Raw genomic sequence first — 19,462 nt, 5'->3', positions numbered from 1 at the left:
TACATAGAGTGTAACAGAGGTAAGATGTCATGTAAATATTCTGAAAATCTCAGCTTCACATGGCAAATTTGCTATGGAGAATAATGTACATTCTGTCACAACCAAGCTTAACTTTATAGTTAGAGATGTTGTTCACATTCAGTGGACATGCACATAATTTACAAGTTAAGAGGTGGTTAATTAAAGTCAGTGGTTTCTTTCATAGAGTGTGTATTTTTTTTTGACAGAAAACATTTATCAATGATAGCTCCATTCAGATTATGAGTAATATAGGCAAAATCTTGAAGAAAGCATTATTCATGAATTAACGTGTTCCACAAGTATATAACTACAGGACCCGCACCACACCCCAGTGAAGCAGAGAGGCTTTTCTTTCTGTGCGTGGGTCAAGGAACTCCTAGAAGTCAAGCAATCTCTGCAGAATAAAATCTGGATCAGGAGTGATGACTTCTGGTATCGGTATCTGCAGACCATCATGCTTCTTTAACAGCAAAGAGATGGAGTTTCATTCCAGGGCTGTAGTCACGTTCAGGTTTGCCACATGCCTTCCCTGAGGCGGCCATCCCAAAAGTAGAACATAAACATAATCATGTTCCGTAGCTGGACACCATGAGGCATGTATTGACTCTGGGCTAAGTAGAGGTATGATAAATCATGAACAAAAGGGTTGATGAACAGATAAACAATTTTCTAACCGATTTCTGCATGGGGACAGAGAAAGAAGTGAAAATTTAGTGTCCTTCTTTTCATTTTAAATTCCTCTGGCCTGCACAAAGGAGCCATATTTGCAGTACCTGCAGCCATGAGGGAAGAGCAGCTGGGTTCCTACTTCTTCTCCCCAACTTTCTCTGATGTTGAAACATATTGCAGTAGCGTGCGTGTTGTCACAGCTCAGTACTGACAGCCACAAACAAGCTGTCGCTGGCTGCAGGCAAGGTGTCAGCTTGAAATGAGACAGTGCTCTGAGCCTTGCTTGGACAAGTGCTGGAAAAAAAGAATCCTAAATTGGTTTGCTGTGGAAGAGAGGGCAGAAAGGCTACTGGAAGTCAGCGCTTTGAAAAAGATGCTAGAGAGCACTCTTCTGCTTTTTCATCACACATCATCTTCTTTTATTGTTTAGGAGATGAGACCCTCTTGGGAAGTACTCCCTGAAGATGCGTTTACCAAGTGTCTCTTGAGATATTCAGCTATTTTACAGTAAATTCTCAGAGGAAATCAGAGCGAAATATACCTTCTGCAACCTTAAGGCACAAGTGCACAGGAACAATTTCATCTCATTTCAGTGTCCAGTGCTTACGAGCAAAGGAGAAATGACTGCTCTTATTTTGGATACACCTTCTTTGATGGCATTTTTTTCTCCCCGCAGAATGAAATCATCTTTTTATAGAAAGCAATTAAGCGGTCTTGGCCCAGCTTAAAAGCAATGAAGACAATTTCCATGCCAATAATAATATAGAGGGAAAAAAACAAGAAAAACTTGGGATGTTCCAGTTGTGTATCTCCAAATCCAATAGTTGTCAAGGTGATAAAGCAGAAATAAAAGGCTTCCTGAAAATCCAACCTGGTTTCCCAGTTTGGAAGAATAGCAGCTGCACAGGAGATGTACACAAAGATAACCAGCACCATTAATACAATGGGCACATCTAATTTTTCTAACTGTTTCCCTATTTTGTCAAAATTCTCCATTACTCTGGACATTGTCTTTCCCCTGGCTAGTTCAGGACATGAACTCCATCTCTCAATGCTTTTGTTTCTTGCTGGTTTTGTGCGCTCATTTTCTCTGGCAATTAACATTTCAAAAATCTCAGCATTGCGATACTTGATTGGCTTCCTTTTAATACCTGGCTGAATTTTCAGCACTTCCATAATAGTCAAGGGCTCACTGACGACTACTTTAGACTGTGCTCTGGATTGCAGTTCATCTCCTTTGTTACATGTGGACCCGGAGCAGAGTTTAGAGGCTAGAATCTTCGACTGTAGTTTTCTGAATTCATTGTAAGACTTGGATAAGACAGTCGCAAGGATGTCTCCCATGTCTGTCAGGACCAGGAACATCAGAGGGATGCCAAATAAAGCGTACAACATACAGAGATACTTTCCAATCCGTGTCACAGGATAGGTATTACCATAACCTTGAAGAAAAACAGAAAGAGAAGGGAAACAGAGAGGGAATATTGTAATTTATTAGGCATTTATGTCCTCTGAAGCTTTTATTGCTGTCAATTTTAAAAACCAATTTTTAGTCCAGTCTTTTTGGCTTGATTTTGAAGCTATTAAAACTTCAGAGTCTCAAATGTGGACATCCTACCTCATCAAGCACTTGGGGGTTTAGAGTTTGCCAGTTCTGTTTCTTTTCCTACCTTCTTTGCACTTTATCAGCTGTTTGACTTAACCATCGGACAACAAGAGGCCACTTATGGAGGGGAAACAGAAGGTTTGGGCCAGCCGAAAACCAATGTGAAGCCTCTGTCCTGCTGGAGACTGTTAATCAGGAAGATTTCCTGACCTGGAAACCTGGGTTAAGAAGGATCCAAAAGGCAAGACAGCGCGAGAGGTCCGGGGCCCATGGGTCCCTCTGGGGACTAAGCTCAGGGAGACAGCACAGCTCTGGGAAGATTCAGATCTGGATGATTGTCTGAATTTTGGAGCTCAAACTGGGACAATGAGACCCATACCTCAAAGTTCATTCCCTTGCCAAAACTACTTGTAAGCTAATAAAGAATGTGAAACTGTCCTTAGTTCATCAGACCTACCTCTCATGGTTGTGTTTTCATTGTGTTTCTACTGAATCCATAGTTTTCAGAATGTACTCAGAAAAACGAAGGATAAAGTGAGGAAGCATATGTTTATCACATGAGGAAATGCATGTTTATTCTAGAGTACTAAAGTCTCCAAATATCAATTACAACAAAAAGAGAATTGCTGCCAGATGCGCAGCCTTTTTAATACATAAAATGGTAGCATAAGATATTCCCTTTCCCTAAATTCAATTTGGGTATTTATATTGCCTCCCTCTAACATATTGGATATGAAACTTAAATTGTAAGCTAGTGCTTTTCCATTACAGTGGAAGAAAGCATTAGCATCACATTAATTTTATTATATTTTAACAACCGTTTTTCATCTCATCCTCCACAAAGAAATGAAGCATTTCTTCTCTTCCTTCAAAAACATTGTTCTTTTCTAGATGACCTTCCAGGCCAGGTACTTAAACTGTGAGATTATTGGCTCATATGCTGAGGAATTGTTTTCTTCCTTTTCTTTGTCCATTCATGCTTGTTTTCGCTATCGGCTGCTGTAGCCTTTGATCCAAATCCAGCTTTTGTCCCTCCTTTGCTGTGAGGCACAGAAAAGCAATTTCTTCTCTTGTCACTCTGTTCACCACTGGCTAACTGGGAATGCTAATCCTTACTGCTGAAGCAATTGGGCAAGATTAATTATTGTAGTTATTGTACAGAAAGATTTTCTTTTATTTTTTTTTCCTGTTTCCATTCCTTAAAAATACATAGTGTGGTTGCAAGTGTTAAAACCTAGCTTAATTCAGCTTAAATTCAGCTCTCCTGAAATATAGCCTAGCTGAGCTACTAGGCAACTTCTGAGGGCGGTGAAGAGATCTTCAGACTAGATGCCTCACTTCTGGAGAGTTAAAGGTAGCTGACTCTAACCCTTCTGGTAAAGCATCTTCTTTCAAATGTTCCTAGCTGTTGTCTTTGTACTAGGGAATATTCACTGGAGTGAAAATTCAGGTGTGCATCACCAGTATGTGTCTCTGATGCCCTAGATGACTATCTTCAAACTCAGGGGCTGCAAGAAGCTAAGTTTGAACAGTCACTTAAGACATCAGAGTCTGAGGCTCAAGCCTCTGCTGTGACTTGGGCAGCACACAAGGGTTCCCTACGTGCTCTATGTGAATGTATTAACTGTCATGTTATTTCTTCTATAGGATAAGCTCCTTTTTAAGTTTGGGTTTGTTTTTTTTTCTTTTGCATTAAGATGTATACCCATGCTAGGATGTTGTGTATATCCTAATGCAGTGGAGAAATGTCTATGCAGTTTGTTACAATGCTGTGGGACTACTTCCCTCCCAGCTTTGATTCGACAAATCTTGATGGTCAGTGCGTGTACTTGCCCGCATTTGAGAAAGATTGGCAAAGGCGTAAAAGCAGCTTTGGGAATGAGCGTGAGGAGTGATACTGAGAAATGCAGAGGGAGCCAAAACCAGAGCAGATGTTTTTATTTGATCTAAGCCCTCATTTGAAATACGAAGTCAGAATGAAAGATTGCAGAGGTATGATTTAAACGTTGCTGTGTGCTGTTAACTCAGAGAAGTGTGAACAACCATGGCATGGTTGATTATAGAGTCATAGATTTACAAAGGTGGGTTAGACAGACATAACAGGGAAGCAACTGAAAAACAATATACGCATTATGAGTTACCTCTTTCAGTGAAGAAAATATTATCCAACAAAATATCCCACACAGTAGTGGGAAGGATAAGGTTTAACTGAGCTTTCTTTTTACTTTAATATAATAGTTTTCTGTATGCATCGTATGAGTACACATTATAGTACACATGTGGTGATGCAGTTAATTAGTGTGTAACATCACTAGTTACTAAATTCTGACTTGCTTCTGTGACTCAGCCACTTCTCTGCAATCTGTGTTTGTAGAACCTCTTTATGGACTCCTTGTCAACACTCGGGAGAAAAATTCAAGGGAATTTGGTTTAGGGGGTTGTTTTAGTGTTGAGGTTTTTTTTAATTCCCTGAAAGAAATACATCAGAGAAAGTGGCAATAGCAATTGATTCTGCAGGGAGTTACTTTGCCTCTGAACTTACCCACAGTCGTGAATACTGTGCAGCAGAAAAAGAGAGACCCAAAGAAAGTCCATATATCTTTTGGATTGACAAACCAGTCTCGTTCAGCCGTGCTGAGCAGTCCATGGATTCTTTCCTTAAATATCTCCTCATTTTCTGTCATGTTATCTGTTACAGTAACAACAGGAGGTATGGTGAGTGTTTGCAGACTACCACTCAGGGCGTTATTCCAGTGAAGTTTACTCCAGCTGAGGATTTGCTCATTCTCTTTCAGAACATAAAAATATTCCCCTCATGCTTCCTCCCCCACTCTCCAAAAAATCAGGTGGGTCCAGTGGCTTCAGTGAATTAAGAAACAAGGAATAAGCTATGCTCCAACAGAGCCAAAATACGACACAAAAATAAGCATAATGAAGCAGGGTAGGAAGGCTGAATATTCAGCTTCCAGCCTAAATGTCCTGCTTCACTTTGGAGATTTTTTTTTTGATCCAAAGACACTAGAAATGTAGGGTCCTCAGTGTGTGACCAATATGAATGACACTGCCCAGCACCCCACTGTGAGCCCAGAGTCTGCACCTCTCCTTCCTCCTCCTCACACTGAGCTCTGTGTGAAAGGATGTTATCTATAGGGGTGCTTGGCCCAAACAGGTCATCGTGTCAGCACAGCTACCTGAGCAGAAATCCTAGCCCATGTACAAGCCCTGACACAAATCCAGAAGGACATCTACCCTTTCTCCTCCCCTCTACTCCCTCCATCAGCAGCCCCAGGTCCAGGGCATGGCGCAGCCCCTGCCTCCATCCCAGCATCCCATTACTAGAGCCGTGGCACGGAAGCTCAAATCAGCAAAAAAGGAGCTGGAAGAGACTTTTTGAGACAGAGGGTTCAGTCCATGGCCATTCAGAAGGAAATACCAAGGGAATCTCAGCTGCTCTTTAAGGACCTTGTACAACTTGGGCAAAAGGGAGAATACAGGCACCTTGGGGAAAGTATTTTCAGGTAAGAACACAGGCATCAGGGAAGCTTGCAGTCCAAATCACAGCCAAGGAAGACAAACAGTCAACAGCAGTCATTAGCAAAGCATTGAGAAAATTCTGTTTGCAGGTTCAGGTTCAGCTGTGAGTATTCTGAAAGACGCCTTCAAAAGCCGAAAATCTCACTCAAAAGGCAAGGAAATGAGTAACTCCCTGCACAGTTAAGTCATTTTGAAATTCCAGTACATACCTGATAAATTTCTGGAGATGGACCACAGACTCTGCAGAAATTTCCTATATTCTTCACTTAAATTGACCTTCCGGTTACCTTCAATGTGTGAAAACATGAGAGCCCCAAGAAAAGCATAGATCACAAGAGACAGAATGAAGCAGGCATGAGGAAACACTGCCCAAAATATTTTTTTACATGTCCTTTTACCTCGCAGAGGCTGTGATGTTGATGCCATCCTAAGCTCACTCTTAAAAAAAAAAAAAACGTGGAAAAGACACAGCTTTTAGAAACAAGGATGAAGATGTAAAAGCTTTTGCATCCTAGAAAAGCTTCTTCTGTGAAAACAAGGACTGTTCTGCCTCAGGCTTTCAGATCACATGTCTTTATAAGTGAAGATTGCACTACAGTCCCAGTGGAAAAGGAGCACAACTAATCAAGCCTTGAAATATTTCTCAGTTGACAATACGCCACTCTGACCCTGAATTACTATTGATCAGTCAGCACTGTAATGCACACAGATTACCAGCCTCTGTAGGTTTCCACTGGAGCCAACTTGTGTTTAAAGTTTCTTAGCCTGAACTACAGTTTCCCATTGACACAGGAGAAACCTTTCCAGCTCCTAGGAGGAAAATGGACATTGTAAGGAATGGATTTCTTTCAAGATTTCTCCCAGAAACAAACAGGGAAATATAAAATTGGTTGCAAGAAGGAGCTGGCACTAATTATTGTCGCCTCTGGGCAGGCTGCAGAACAATTAATTTTGCTTTCAGAAGGCTTAAAGAATCTTTGTCTATATAGCAAGTCATGTTTGTGAGGGTGTTCCTTTGAAATTTAAAGACTTTTTCTCAAAAAAAAAGAGTCAATAAGATTTTGCCCAGGTCTCACCTGATTAAAGCCTTCCCATTAAGTGAAACTCCCACTGTAAGATCAGTAAGTAAGTAAGGGCAGGATTCAGTTCAAGGTTAGTGGTCTTTGCAAACTATATTCAACCTTAAAAATAAAACTTCTCTTTTCATCCATTACTCTAAACCACTTAGAGCAGTGAGCAGTATTGTCGCCCTTTATAATGTTAGTAGTGGTAGTAAGGGGAGTTGGACTTTACAGAAAGAGGTGTTAAATATTTCATCTCTAGGAGTCTTTCATTAAAAATTGAAACAGCCTTGTGCAGCCAAGACCTACTGAGCTGTATACAAGCAACATGTCCATACTGCAAAGAAATCCTACACAGTTACAACGATTTCTTCTAGGTCAAACTCTCAGCAAAGGAGATCACACGATATTATACGCTCATCAGTATGGAAGCTTCTATTACAGGAAAGAGGCTTTCAGGGCTAAGACAAAAATAAGCCTGTGTGCTTTCTACTTTTCTGGTTGTCTGCCTTCTTGACTGTCGTGCTTTTTGAAAACAGATTTATAAATCTTCTTATTCTGCAGTCAATCTCTTTTTTTTTTCTTACCATTGACTTGAAACACAGAGTTGACAGCTGTTAAGGTTCATAATAAATCAAAAGCAATAGAACTTCCTATGAAGATTTACTTAGAGATAAGGTTAGTGTCCTGGTTTGAGAGCACCGGAACAAAATTTCTCTGGAGCTCCTAGCACAGGGGTAATCACCACTGGGGAGGGGCATCTGTGCTGTGGGAAGGAGAGGATGGGTCAGTGACCCAAGTGCACCAATCACAGCGTTCCTGCCCATGGTGCTCAGTATAAAAAGGCCCCTGAGAAGAGCCCTGAGATGTTTAGTGCTTGTGTTGGGAGCATTGCTGTTGTCTGTTTGTTATCTCTTCCTGTGCTGCTGGTGTTTCCACCTCCTGTTTTTGTGCTGCAGAGGAGCACTGTTCCTTGGGACAGCTTTTCCTTGCCTTCCTAGGTGAGAGCTCCTTTTCTGGTTTTGAGGGGTTTTCTTGAGGTTTTGTTGTGGGGTTTGTTTTTGTTTTTTTTTTGACTGTCATTTGGGCTTTGAGCTTGGGTGCTCCTGCCTGTTGCAGAGTCCAGTCTGCAACTTTTTTTTTTTTTTCCCACTTAGGACCTAGTTGTTTTCTGGAAGGTGAGGTTCCATGTTAACATATTATCTTGTATTTTTCAGTATATGTGCACACTTCTATAATATCTGCATTTAGGTCAACATCTTCATTGTTATTGTTAGTATTATTTTCTTTTTCATTAAACTGATTCAAGATTTTTTTCAACCTCAAAGTCTCTCTCCCTGGTTCCCCTGTTATCCTCCTCCAAGAGGGTGGTGAGGGGATCAGAGAGCATCTGTCAAAGTTTAGTGGCCAGCTCAGCCTTAAACTTTAGCAGGTCCCTAGGTTTGGTGTCCTTACCAGAGAAGCAAGGAATACAGAGAAGTCAAAGAGGCAGCTGTAAGAGCAAAGTGGCTGTAGGCAGTGGGATGCTCCATGCTGGAAGCACAACTCTTAAGAGTTTTGTAGAGAGTGGGTACAAGTGTTATATGCATCGATGGAGTTTAATTGAAGTTCTAAGCAAGTCTTGACAAAGTCCTCCTCCCAAGGTTTTTCTGGGAATTAAACAATTATGACATATGATAGAATGTTTTCACAGAAAGAGATTAATGGTTAGTAGGAACAAAGAGCAGGAGTAAAAGACAGGGACATTGCTAATGAAAAAATGCGTGAGTCTGTGCCAGAACTCTGCTGTTCCATGTGTTCATAAAGGAGCTGGAAAGAGGGTAAACAGGGAGATGGCAATGTTTGATGGCATGAAGCTGTTCAGAGCAGTGAGACTGAGGGTAGATTGGAATTGTAGGAGGAACTCTTCTGGAAGCAAGATTGGAGACTATCAAATGAAGCAGGTAGAGACCTGCTTCAAAATGAAGCAGGATGTTTTCTGATGTAGCTGGAAAACTCTTTTCCAAGGATGTTGGGCTTACATATATTAATGGAGTTGCGTTTAGAAGAACACCCTTTAATACTGATTACAAATCATGCAAGGTTCAATAACCCGCTGAACTGAAAATAATTTGCAGCTGGACAAGTGAAACAGGGTACTGGGCCAAATGGGCCCTATGTTTGAAGGAATATATTCACATTTATGTTCTTCTAAAAATGTTTTACGCTGCCCGGTGTGGTAACTCTGACACAAATTGTCCTGTAGATTTTTTCACTTACATCTCAGATATAAACCTCTTTCCTCCAAAGTGCTTTAAAATCTTCTCAGCCCCCTCCTATACATGGTAAGACTGCAAAGTATTTAGCAATTCCCAGGAGCTTCTCAGCCATTTGCAGCATCAGGCTTTGAGTTTGTGACAATGAGAGAAATTAATAACAATATATCCAAAAATGACTTTAATATTATTTGCTTAATCTAAATCATTTCCCACAATTACAGTATTGCGTATTTGAACTCGACTGCTTAAAAGCAAATCCCACTAACCACAAGTTATTCCAAACTGAGTTACTGGTGCTTGTATTGAGAGATTTTTTTGCAATACACATTTCCTATTTGCATTAATGGACAGCAAACCCACACTTTTCCTAACTTCCATTTCTCTGATTAGGGCTAATGTGAGTCTTCCGAAGGTGCTGCTTGAAAGGAAAGTTTCTGACCACAGTTGCAAGGTTTAATTATTCCAGTACAAATATGCGTATATTAGAACTCCTACTTTATCTGATGTTCCTGGATTACAAAGGTTAAACCAAGAAGGTTGTTGTTTGGTCAGTAAGATGTTTTTCAATAATCAGTAAAAATCTTCCTGCATCAAGTCGTTTACCATGTTGTCAAAGACCTGCTGCTGCGTCTATCTCTCTCCTGGGAAAGACCATTGGATTCAGCATGCTGCACTGACAAATATTCAATAGTGCAACGCCTTCTCCTTTTCTGAACAAAGCCAAAGTGATTTGAAGGATAGCAAGTGCCTTAAAAAAAAATGGCAAGAGACTAAATTGTTTTTACTTGCATCTAGCATGCATTCTGATGGGAATGTTTTTTGATAAAGGACTAAGACCTCAGTCTTCAGACAGTACTTCATGACAATGAGAATTAAAGCTCAGTTCAAGATTGAATGTTAACAAAGATCATGGAAGATTTGATCTATTGCTCTAGCATATGTCCCTGTAAAGTACTTCAAGAATGCACTAATATACCTAAACTTCCCAAGAAAAGGAGTGTTTCTGTATAATGGTGATACCATCCCCAAACAATAGAAACCCACCCCAAAACAACAAAAAACAAAAGTAGTGGCAGCAGTTGTATTAAGAAAGCAATATCAAGGTGCTCTAAACACTAGATTTGATCTCCACACATAGAGATACACACACGTGGTGAGGAATGCTGGAGGGATGTCAGAAAGGTTTCAGTAGTAGTGTCTGTGAGTCCTTTCAAAGGCCTTTTTCCACCTCCCATCCACCCACCACACTCACCCCCATCCCTCAGGCTCTTAAGACTTGTTCCTGTGGGTTTTCAGCCCACAGTGAGGCTCAGAATCAGTGCTGGCCTAAGCCCAGCCACAATAGAGACACGACATCTGTGCAGAACATGTATATCTTGCCAGATGAGCGACATGTGCTTTTCAGGTACCTTGCAATGATTTTTCTCCTTCTGACCCCAACTATATTCTTTTGGAGCATGAGTTCCTTTAACACGTCCTGTTCTTCCTGCTGTCCCCTTACACCTCACACTGCTGGGATGGAGATGCACTCATTGGCTGCCCAGAGTCTATCTGGTACCCCAGGGGAAGTTTTAGCTGCCTTTGTATCTGTCCTTAAAAGTCTCAGCTCTCGCTTGAGTCAAGTGCTTGAGCTTGTAACCACTGGGAATATCTGAGAGCACTCAGGACTAGCATCCTGACACTGCATATAATGCTAAGTGGATTCAGAGATGTCCAGGACTCTCACCCTGAATAGGAACGTTTTCTATTCCATTCTTTGCTCACATCAAAGCCAAGCAAATGGTCCCATCATTTCATTTACAAGAGGCCAACAGGAAAATGCTCTTCATGTGTGCCAGAACCAGCCAAGCCTCGGGTATTTGTCTCTATTCCTTGTCATTTTTTAGCACGAATGAAGTGACACAGCCAGAAAGCACCTTTAATTGGGAGCCTTCTTCACCTGGTGGCTAAACAGCAGGACCAGCCTTCATTCATTTTTGAAGTAAATAGACACTTTTTCATCTCATCTCCCTCACTCCGAAATCATTGCCTGGGTAGAAAGCCTTCACCTGCCCCTCTTTCACTCCTTCCCCAAACCCAAGTAACTGGTGGCAATCTAGAAGGAGCATAATCTCAATATCTTCTGTCTCTTGGAGCTTTGTATATGACTGCAACCAGGATGCAGGGTTGCAAACATGACAGGAGGGTTTTATTTCTGCAAAGCTCGGGTTTCCAATGCAGCAAAGCTCTGTGGCAGGTGCTTTTCCTTCCTTCTGCTGTCTGAACCATATACTGAGTGAGAATACATTTGGGACTGGGAGGGGAAGCTACTTTTGGACAGACAACACTCCTCTAGCCCCTTTCTAAAGGGCCACGGAGAAATAAAATCAAATGCTGACAGGGGCTGTGCAACAATTCTTAATCAGCGTGGAGAAGGCTTTGCAAACAAAGCCCTGGCACCGTCACCTCACAGCACTGCCTACGTTGCTCATTTGTTTGCATGACTCGTTTGAATGATGTGATAACACTTCAGGGTGTTATAGCAAATGGAAAGGTTAATATCACAGTGAGTCACCAGTGTAAGGCCCTACTGCAAATTAGACTCAGTGCAGGAGCCCTGGGTTTCCAGATAAGTAAAGCAAAGGGGATTACTGAGGTTCAGCTACATGTCTTACGCCAAAGTCTTTACTGAGTTAATGTAGTGAACGTAATGCTAGTATAGTGGAGACTATCTCAGCCCAGTAGTTTCATTTTAAGGCAAACAAGCTCCCTGTGGAGAGATTGGAAAACTGCTTCTTTGGAATTTAATTAACATTAGAGGATGTGAGATTATATGCTGCATAAAAGCTAAGCATCATGATTTATGTCAACAGAGCAATTTTACACTATTTGAACTAGCAAAAAAACCTTTAGATTCAAGATGACAAGTCTACTTTGCACTCTAGAAAAGATGGTGTTTATTCTGTACTATTATCGATGTGGTACCATATGCATAAAACAGTTTAAAAAAGGAGATTCTAAAACCTCAAATACAGGAACCAGCTTTTAGCTGTAAAAATCCACCAGCATGCATTTGTGACTGTCTCTGTGAGTGGCATAGACCCTCTCAATTCTCAGCATGGGAAATACTAATGAAAAAAAAAATCTACTGATCTTATTTCCAGTGTCATACGGATGTTCAGTTAAACAGAACACAGAGAAGCAGTCAGCATTTGCAAGCAGTATTATTGGCCGTATATTACTGATAACATTGAGGTCAAACCTGTATTTGGAACAGCTCTGAGATCATTAAGGACTATTAATCCCCAAAGTACACTGCTTACTGTATTTTCTACCCTCAGACATCTAAAACGCTTTATAAACCACAAGCAGGAGTCTGTAGGATGCCCACAATCAGCCTCCTCTTTCTGCTTCCCATCACTGGCAATCGAACTGGACATGGGTTTATGTCAGTGGCTCAGAGTTTCTTCAGCATAAGGCTGAATTTTCCATTATTTTCATCCCAATTTTTCTAATGACGCTCTAAGTAATTTCTCTTACCCTTTTGCATGAAGTACTCTTATAATAGTTTTAACTCCATTATCCTACCACTCATTAGTCATTGCGGATTCAAGAGGTGGAGGATACTTTTGCAGATGGGTGTGCCTTGGGACAGCACTGAGTTTATACTTTTCTTTAGATTTCTTTTATTTCTGCTGATTTTTCTTTAGCTCTGAGCAGGCATACTGAACCTTTCAAGCCCTGTCCTACCCGTGTCAGCTAATACCTCACTTACCACCTTAGCCTTTGTAGCACTGGCCCTTTAAGTGTTTTTAGCAGTCATGGGAATAGCTCTTAAATGTTTTTTAGTGATTCAGTAAACAACATTTCGCCATCTTAGTGAGGACCACTCTTTCAAGCTCTAGACCCTTCAAGTATAGCTTCACAGGTTCAATTAGTTTAAGCCACAGTTCCCGGGTGATGTGATCCTGCCCGCGTTAATGGGTAAGATGAGTTATGAAAGTGCCTTCTGCAAAATGTTTTGGGTTAGAAAGGTATGCATGCAAAATTGCCCATCTTTTCTGAGGAATTTCTTATCATACATGAGCCTATCATACACGAGGAATGAGGTAACATGTACATACATGAGGAATGAAGTCTCTTCTTCTGCTCTTCTCAAGAGAAAAAAAGAAAAATCTTGTAGCGCTGAATGAGTCATCTGAGCCACAGGGCCTCATGTGTAATGAACCCAGCAGATTAAACGAAAACCACATTGCACCCAGGGACTGAGGGCTCTTCCCGAGACTGCCTGGCACCCAGGATGCCCATCACCAGTGACACTCGCTGCTGCTGCCTGACACTCAGACTGTGTGCAAAAAGCTAACTAAATGGCATTGACCTTCACCACAGTCACTTGGGAATTTGAGATATATGGGTGGAGTAGTTCAGCTGCAGGATGAATAAAAATTCAGGGACAGTTATTGCTTGAATCCTGCCAGGCAGCCGAAGCTAGCTGGTTGTATCATATTCTGAGAGATGGGGCTTTAGGGTAGACCAATCACTAGTGTAAGCTTGGACTGGAAAGTGGGGGATTTATGTTTTATCTAAACTAAAATACATGAAAAACCTATCAGAAAGTAAAGACTGATCATCTGAGGGAAACATTTGCATAGATGCTCTGCCAGAGATTTCAGATGAACCTTGAAGGTGATGCACACATGGAAAGAGAGGAGACAAGACTGGAGGTGACTGATGTCCCCACATACTAATGCACGCTGGTAGTGCTGGTTGTGAGGAGAAGTTCAGCCTTCCGAATCCTGCAGCACACCTTTGTTCCACTGCTCCTTTCATGTTACAAACAAGAAGGGAGCATGGATCACAACAGCTGTATTTCACCCAAAGCATAAGACCAAGTCCAGGAGTCCGGCTAGAAGACAAGAAACCCACACACAGTGGGTCAGCAGTCTTCGGCATGGAGTGAGATGAAGACTCTTGGCAAGCTGCCTTGTGGATGCTGCTGCCTTTTTCTCATTTTTTCAGGCTAACTGCTGATGAAAGAACAGCAGTAGCCATTCTTGTGCTGCCCTCTTATGTGCTCTTCAGGAGATTATGGCTCAGCTGCTTGTCTCTATCCACATGTGCAATGACCTCAGCTTACTTTAGCTGTTGGATATCACATCATACCTGCCAAGGGAGGTCGGTCAGTACACCAGGACTTTCTTCCAGATTATAGAAGACCTCTCTCTGTGGAGGTAGACACATACACACTGAATTTCAGCAGTATGCAGAACTGAACGTGTTCTTCCTGCATCATCGTGTCCTTAAGGAGAGGTCAAATGGATCTTTTCCTTCCTGAAAGCTTCTGGTGCAAGAAATGACTGGTAGCAACACTGAATAATTTGCTAGACCACCATCCCTATCAGCCAGCTTAAATGCCTCCCCCAAAACAGACCCTCATCACATCACACCTGCAGATCAGTTTCCCTGGCTGATGCACATCTTAAATAGCTCAGAGGCACAGGACACAGCAAGAGCACAAAGCCCATCATCTCATTTCAGTGTGTCACTGGCCCCAGTTACATTCAAAGCTTGGAAACATCAGGCCTGCTTCAGTAAACTCTGTCAGACTATAGCTCCCTAAATAAAATATTGCTGCCATAACTGTGTTGGCAAGATGTGTGCAAACCAAAATTTATGTTCTTGCCAGCAAAACCACTGATGTAGAGCTCAACAATCCAACTTATTGGCTTCAGCAGCATTGGTCAGGGTAATGAGCAATTATGTTTTCAGTAAATCTTGCTGGCATGTACCACATCTCCACTAAAGGCCACTTCTGAAATGATTGTCCTGCAAAAGCCACGGACTCTTCTGCTGTAGACAACTAGTGAGAGCATATTGCTCAAGGAAGGGAGCTGGCACTAGGTAACAGAGAGATTTTACTATCTCTTCCCTCTATGGCATTGGTTATCACTTAACGGGGTGTGGGTGGCAACTGTATTCCCCCAGCCCACTGCTCCTGGTGTGGGTTTACAGAAAACCATAGTTGCTTCTCTTCCAAAACCTAACTCCTTCCTGGATATAGGTGGCGTCCCTGGCGATAGGGAGGCTGGATTAAAATGATCTCTAAGGTCTCTTCCAGTCAAGGCCATTCTATGATTCCATGATTCTATGATATCACACACAGCAAAAGCTGGAGAACTGTGATTCTTGCTTTTTACTAGAGTGTTAAGTTGAAAGTGCTCATATTTAAATTGATTTTGGCCATCTAAGCACATATTCTTGCAAAAGAGGTCAAGAGCCAGGCTCTTCTGAGTGATGTCTAATGACAGGACAAGTGGCAACAGATGCAAGCTGCAGTACAGGAGGTTCCACAAAAACATTAGGAAAAGCTTTTTTATTGTGAGGGTGACGGAGCCCTGTCACAGACTGCCCAGAGAGCTTGTGGAATCTCCTTCTCTGGAGACATTCAAAACCTGTCTGGACGTGTTCCTGTGTGACCTGCTCTGGGTGATCCTGCTCTGGCAGGGGGTTGGACTAGATGATCTTTCGAGGTCCTTTCCAACCCCTGACATTCTGTGATTATAATAGCTCAGAGCTAGCACCTGACTTCCTGTGCTTTGAGAGAGAGAACCCTCTGCAGGGATTTTCTTGAATCATATTTGGGAGTATTTCTGTCTCATCCATCTCTCTATCTACAAACAGCTGCAGTAAATGTTGTATTTTAGGGTCAGATACATTTCTTACTCACATCTTCCAGCTAATACTCACGTGCTTTACCTATTGATGAGTCTAACTCCTCAATTTACCAGTCGATCATGACGCATGTGTCAAAATGTATCACTTGAACTATGGGCTAGTCTTCAAGTATACTATGTAGAAATAAACATTAATTACAATTGCCCTGTTTCTTACAAATCATTAAATTGATACAGATGTAAGATCAACAACCTGGATAGAGTCCATTGGAGGTCTGCTCAGATGCTTAGACCTCTGGAGTACATGAAAAATGGATTCGCTGAAGAAACCAGGGGCGGGTAGTGAAAAGAAAAGAACTTTTATGGGTGAAGTAATTGTTGGTTTTAACCATTTGAAGAGGATTACAGAGAAGATTGAGTCAAACTTTTCTCAGAGGTGCATAGAAAAAAGACAAAAGACAGTGACGAGAAAAATGATGATTAGATACAAAAGGGGAAAAAAATTCAGAAGTTCAGTGGTTACAAACCACAGGAGAGGCTATAAAATCTCAGTCCTTGAAGACTTTTAACATTGAGATGGACAGAGCCATGAGAAGCCTATTCTATCTTTCTAGTTAGGATCAGAGAACTCCAAAAAGCCCTTCCAGCCCAACTTCTTTTGTAATTCGATGTACTTTAGCACCTTTGTATGTTTTGTTTCTTGTTCAGGTACAACTATTAGAAAACAGCCATCTTTAAGAAATTAATCAGTTATTGGATCAAATCTTCCATAGCAGAGCGGCTGTAGAGTTATAGGAACTGTTCTTTAAAACTCCAACAAGAATCAGGGTTGAAAAAGTCAGGGAGATGCTAGTGAGACCCCTGAAATCTGGGGCCAAATGAGGAGAATTTGCATATTTTTTTTTCTGAACAAGCATACTGCAGGTGTAAATATTTGTGATGGGGCACTTGCAGTCAGGATGGCTGCGCAGAAGTGGGAAACATGAGGAGGGAACATCACAACCCACACTCAAATGTCTGAAGCATAGGAGGGAGCTCTGCACCCTCACTCTTAGCTCTGCATTGCCTGAACCCTCATTTCACAGGTGGGGCAGGGCAGCAGTGATGGCTCCATGCACCAAGGCCACCGTTGGGCAGCATCAAGTTGCACTGGTACAGCACCAGTGATCGTGGGGGCCAAGACCTCAAGACACCTGTTTTTGTTTTGTTTGCATGTTTATTTCGTGTGTGATTTGACCCAAGACACAACTTTCCCTTATTTAACCCATAAATTTATAATTCCATTACCCACCCAGCCATAAGTGGTATCTAACAGCCTTTGGCTAACCCTCCTTTGCTAACAAAGCTTGAAGGCAGAGAAGCATCCCTGGACTTGCAGTACTCTGAGTGCCAGTGCCTGTGATCAGTGTGCCCTCTCCAGGGGACAGAGTTGGGCAGGATCACTCCTGTTCCTGCACCCCTCTGCCCACAGAGGGAACTCATGTCATGGTCCAGGTGCCTGCTCAGACCAACGGTCAGAAAAGGCCAACCCATGCTGGGCTCCAGTCATACAAGCACTGAGCACCATCATGGAATGGCTTTGCTATGGGTCAGCATTTTAAAAAATATTTCCAAACTGAGTGAGGGATTTGCTATAACCTGCACAATACTGCAGGCTGGATGAAGCATCAAAAAATGAGCCGCTTTGGACATAGCTGAGGTTTGTTTCCAAATGCACAAGAAGAGGGTTGCCAAAGGACAGAGGGACCCTCCTTCCTGAAATTTCATTCCAGAAATACAGAGAACCTCTCTCTGTCCTTGCAGTCGGATGTTTACATAAGTAAAAGTAAATTATCTTGGGAAGTGTCCTTTAGAGTTCTGGACCTTTTTCACCCTTCTGAAATGATCGTAATTTTTGTTCATTAATTTGAGACTGAGGTTGTTTGCAGTTGAACACTAATAGCAGAAATATGCCATTTATACCAATTAAGCATTCAACTTCATGCTTTTATATAGCTGATTTGTAGCAGAATTTGGTCAGACTCTGCTTTCATGTAACTCAGTTTAATGGATATGAAAGCAGAATTAGCTTTTTTTTTTCTTTAAAAAGTCATTGCAGATACTCTAACTGTAGACTCATCACTCAAACCATATTCTTGCCTCCTGCCTGGCTTCTCTCTTACTTTCCCTGTCCCACAACTTGCTTCTCTCTGCTGTCTTGTAGGATAAATGTACAACACAAACAGCATACAGTATTGCAGAGCTCAGGGCAGAATTATATGCTATTTAAAAGACATGTTTAAGACAGCTGAGTACTCAGAAATATAAAGGCCATATTAAGGCTCTAACCTGGACACATCCCCTTATGCATTTGCACGGAGTTAATTTCTTTAATTTATATGAGGTCGTCCATATCTTTGTCAGGACCATGACCTCAATCAGTACACAAAATAGGTACAGTTCACTTAGTGAATATCTACTCAGTATTTATTTTAACTTTGGGTTTATTTATCAGAAATAAGTTCTGCATCGGAGAGGGAGAATTTCAGTCTGAACATTTAAGCTGTGAGCCTCCTTCTAGGAAAAAAAACAATCTGCTTCTCCTTGGGGATACCTCTGGTCATCTTCCTTTCCTGGGCCCTGCAATTACTCCCATCACTATAAGACCCTGAAGGAAGGTCCAGGGGGACCAGGCTGAGGTTGTGGTCACCAACACATGTCCCTCAGAAAAAACATCAGTCAGGAACAGGACATGTAAATTGTTCATGCAAGAGCAAACCACACCCAGCCAAACTATTTCCCAGAGAAACTCTAAGGCATGCACAGATTCAGCTGAGCATGTGTGCTATGTGGTATGTATCCAGGATATTCATACAAACAAGCATTGACCCTAGTAAGAATGAATAACTCAGCTGCATGGCCCTATTGTGCAGGAGAAAGTCTCTGCACAGCAAAACCTGGCTGAACTTCCTTATTGCAAGCAACAGAAGCAGGTTCTTATGAACAGCAAGCGTAAAATGGCCTTGCAAGGAGTTGTAAGGATAAGTCATGTAAGAAGCTGAGCCACTGAGAACGCAGTGCATATCCATCTGCTTTGAGAAGAAACCTGTAGCTTCCCAAAGAAGAAAACCAGCCTAAGGTGTGCTCACCTCTGGATGTGTATTCCCACTTTGCTCGGGTTACAGCAGATTTCTGCAAACGGTTGCACTGGATCCCAGAAAGGGGTGATTGTGGCATAGCCACAGTACTGGTTTCACAGCCAAAAAAAGGCTATGTGGACACACACCTTGACAAAAACTATCTTTATTTGCAGAACCCCATTGCAAAGTGGTTCCTAAGCAGCAGGTCTGCCAGTGGTGTCGGCCCTGCCCAACGCGAAACGAGAAAAGCTACACTGGGGCAGGAGCAGGATCCACCAAGCCCGGCGTCTCCCTCTCTCCTCTGGTTCCATCACCAGTTCCTGAAGAAAGGGTACGAGAACACGGGTCAAGCGTGGAGTGGCATTTTCCCAGAACAGTCTTTTAGTCTGAAGCGATTTGCACTTGCTGACCCCTTGAAACACACAGGAGTTCATCGAGGGGAGGCATCTGTCGGGAAAACCCGCCTCCAGGCCGGGCTTGGCTGGTGTGCGTTTTATCCGCCTTGAAAACTGGTTTCCAGGAGAGTTTGCAAAGGAAACAG

At 42.1% G+C, this 19,462-nt stretch overlaps 1 protein-coding gene across 1 annotated transcript; it reads right to left on the bottom strand.

Moving 5' to 3' along the window:
* Positions 1-1,320: 1,320 nt before the first annotated feature.
* Positions 1,321-6,256, bottom strand: KCNK18 (potassium channel, subfamily K, member 18). The gene is made up of 3 exons (XM_009865857.1): positions 6,040-6,256; positions 4,839-4,985; positions 1,321-2,132 (listed from the first exon to the last, which is right to left on the bottom strand). The coding sequence occupies exons 1-3, from the start codon at positions 6,254-6,256 to the stop codon at positions 1,321-1,323; spliced, it is 1,176 nt and encodes a 391-aa protein (XP_009864159.1).
* Positions 6,257-19,462: the final 13,206 nt, after the last annotated feature.

The sequence above is a fragment of the Apaloderma vittatum genome, unplaced genomic scaffold (genome assembly GCF_000703405.1).
Source record: "Apaloderma vittatum isolate BGI_N311 unplaced genomic scaffold, ASM70340v1 scaffold10840, whole genome shotgun sequence".
Taxonomy (NCBI): Eukaryota; Metazoa; Chordata; class Aves; order Trogoniformes; family Trogonidae; genus Apaloderma; species Apaloderma vittatum.
The sequence above is the reverse complement of the archived record's forward strand: the minus strand, read 5'-3'. Positions and strand labels throughout refer to the sequence as shown.

Bases quoted from the DNA above. Each gene is read 5' to 3' on its own strand.
- KCNK18 (XM_009865857.1), bottom strand. From the start codon at position 6,256: ATGGCATCAACATCACAGCCTCTGCGAGGTAAAAGGACATGTAAAAAA. The intron at 4,986-6,039 runs GTATGTACTGGA...TTACTGTAACAG, and splicing joins CATCTCCAGAAATTTATCAG to ATAACATGACAGAAAATGAG. The intron at 2,133-4,838 runs GTAAGTTCAGAG...TTTTTCTTCAAG, and splicing joins CACAGTATTCACGACTGTGG to GTTATGGTAATACCTATCCT.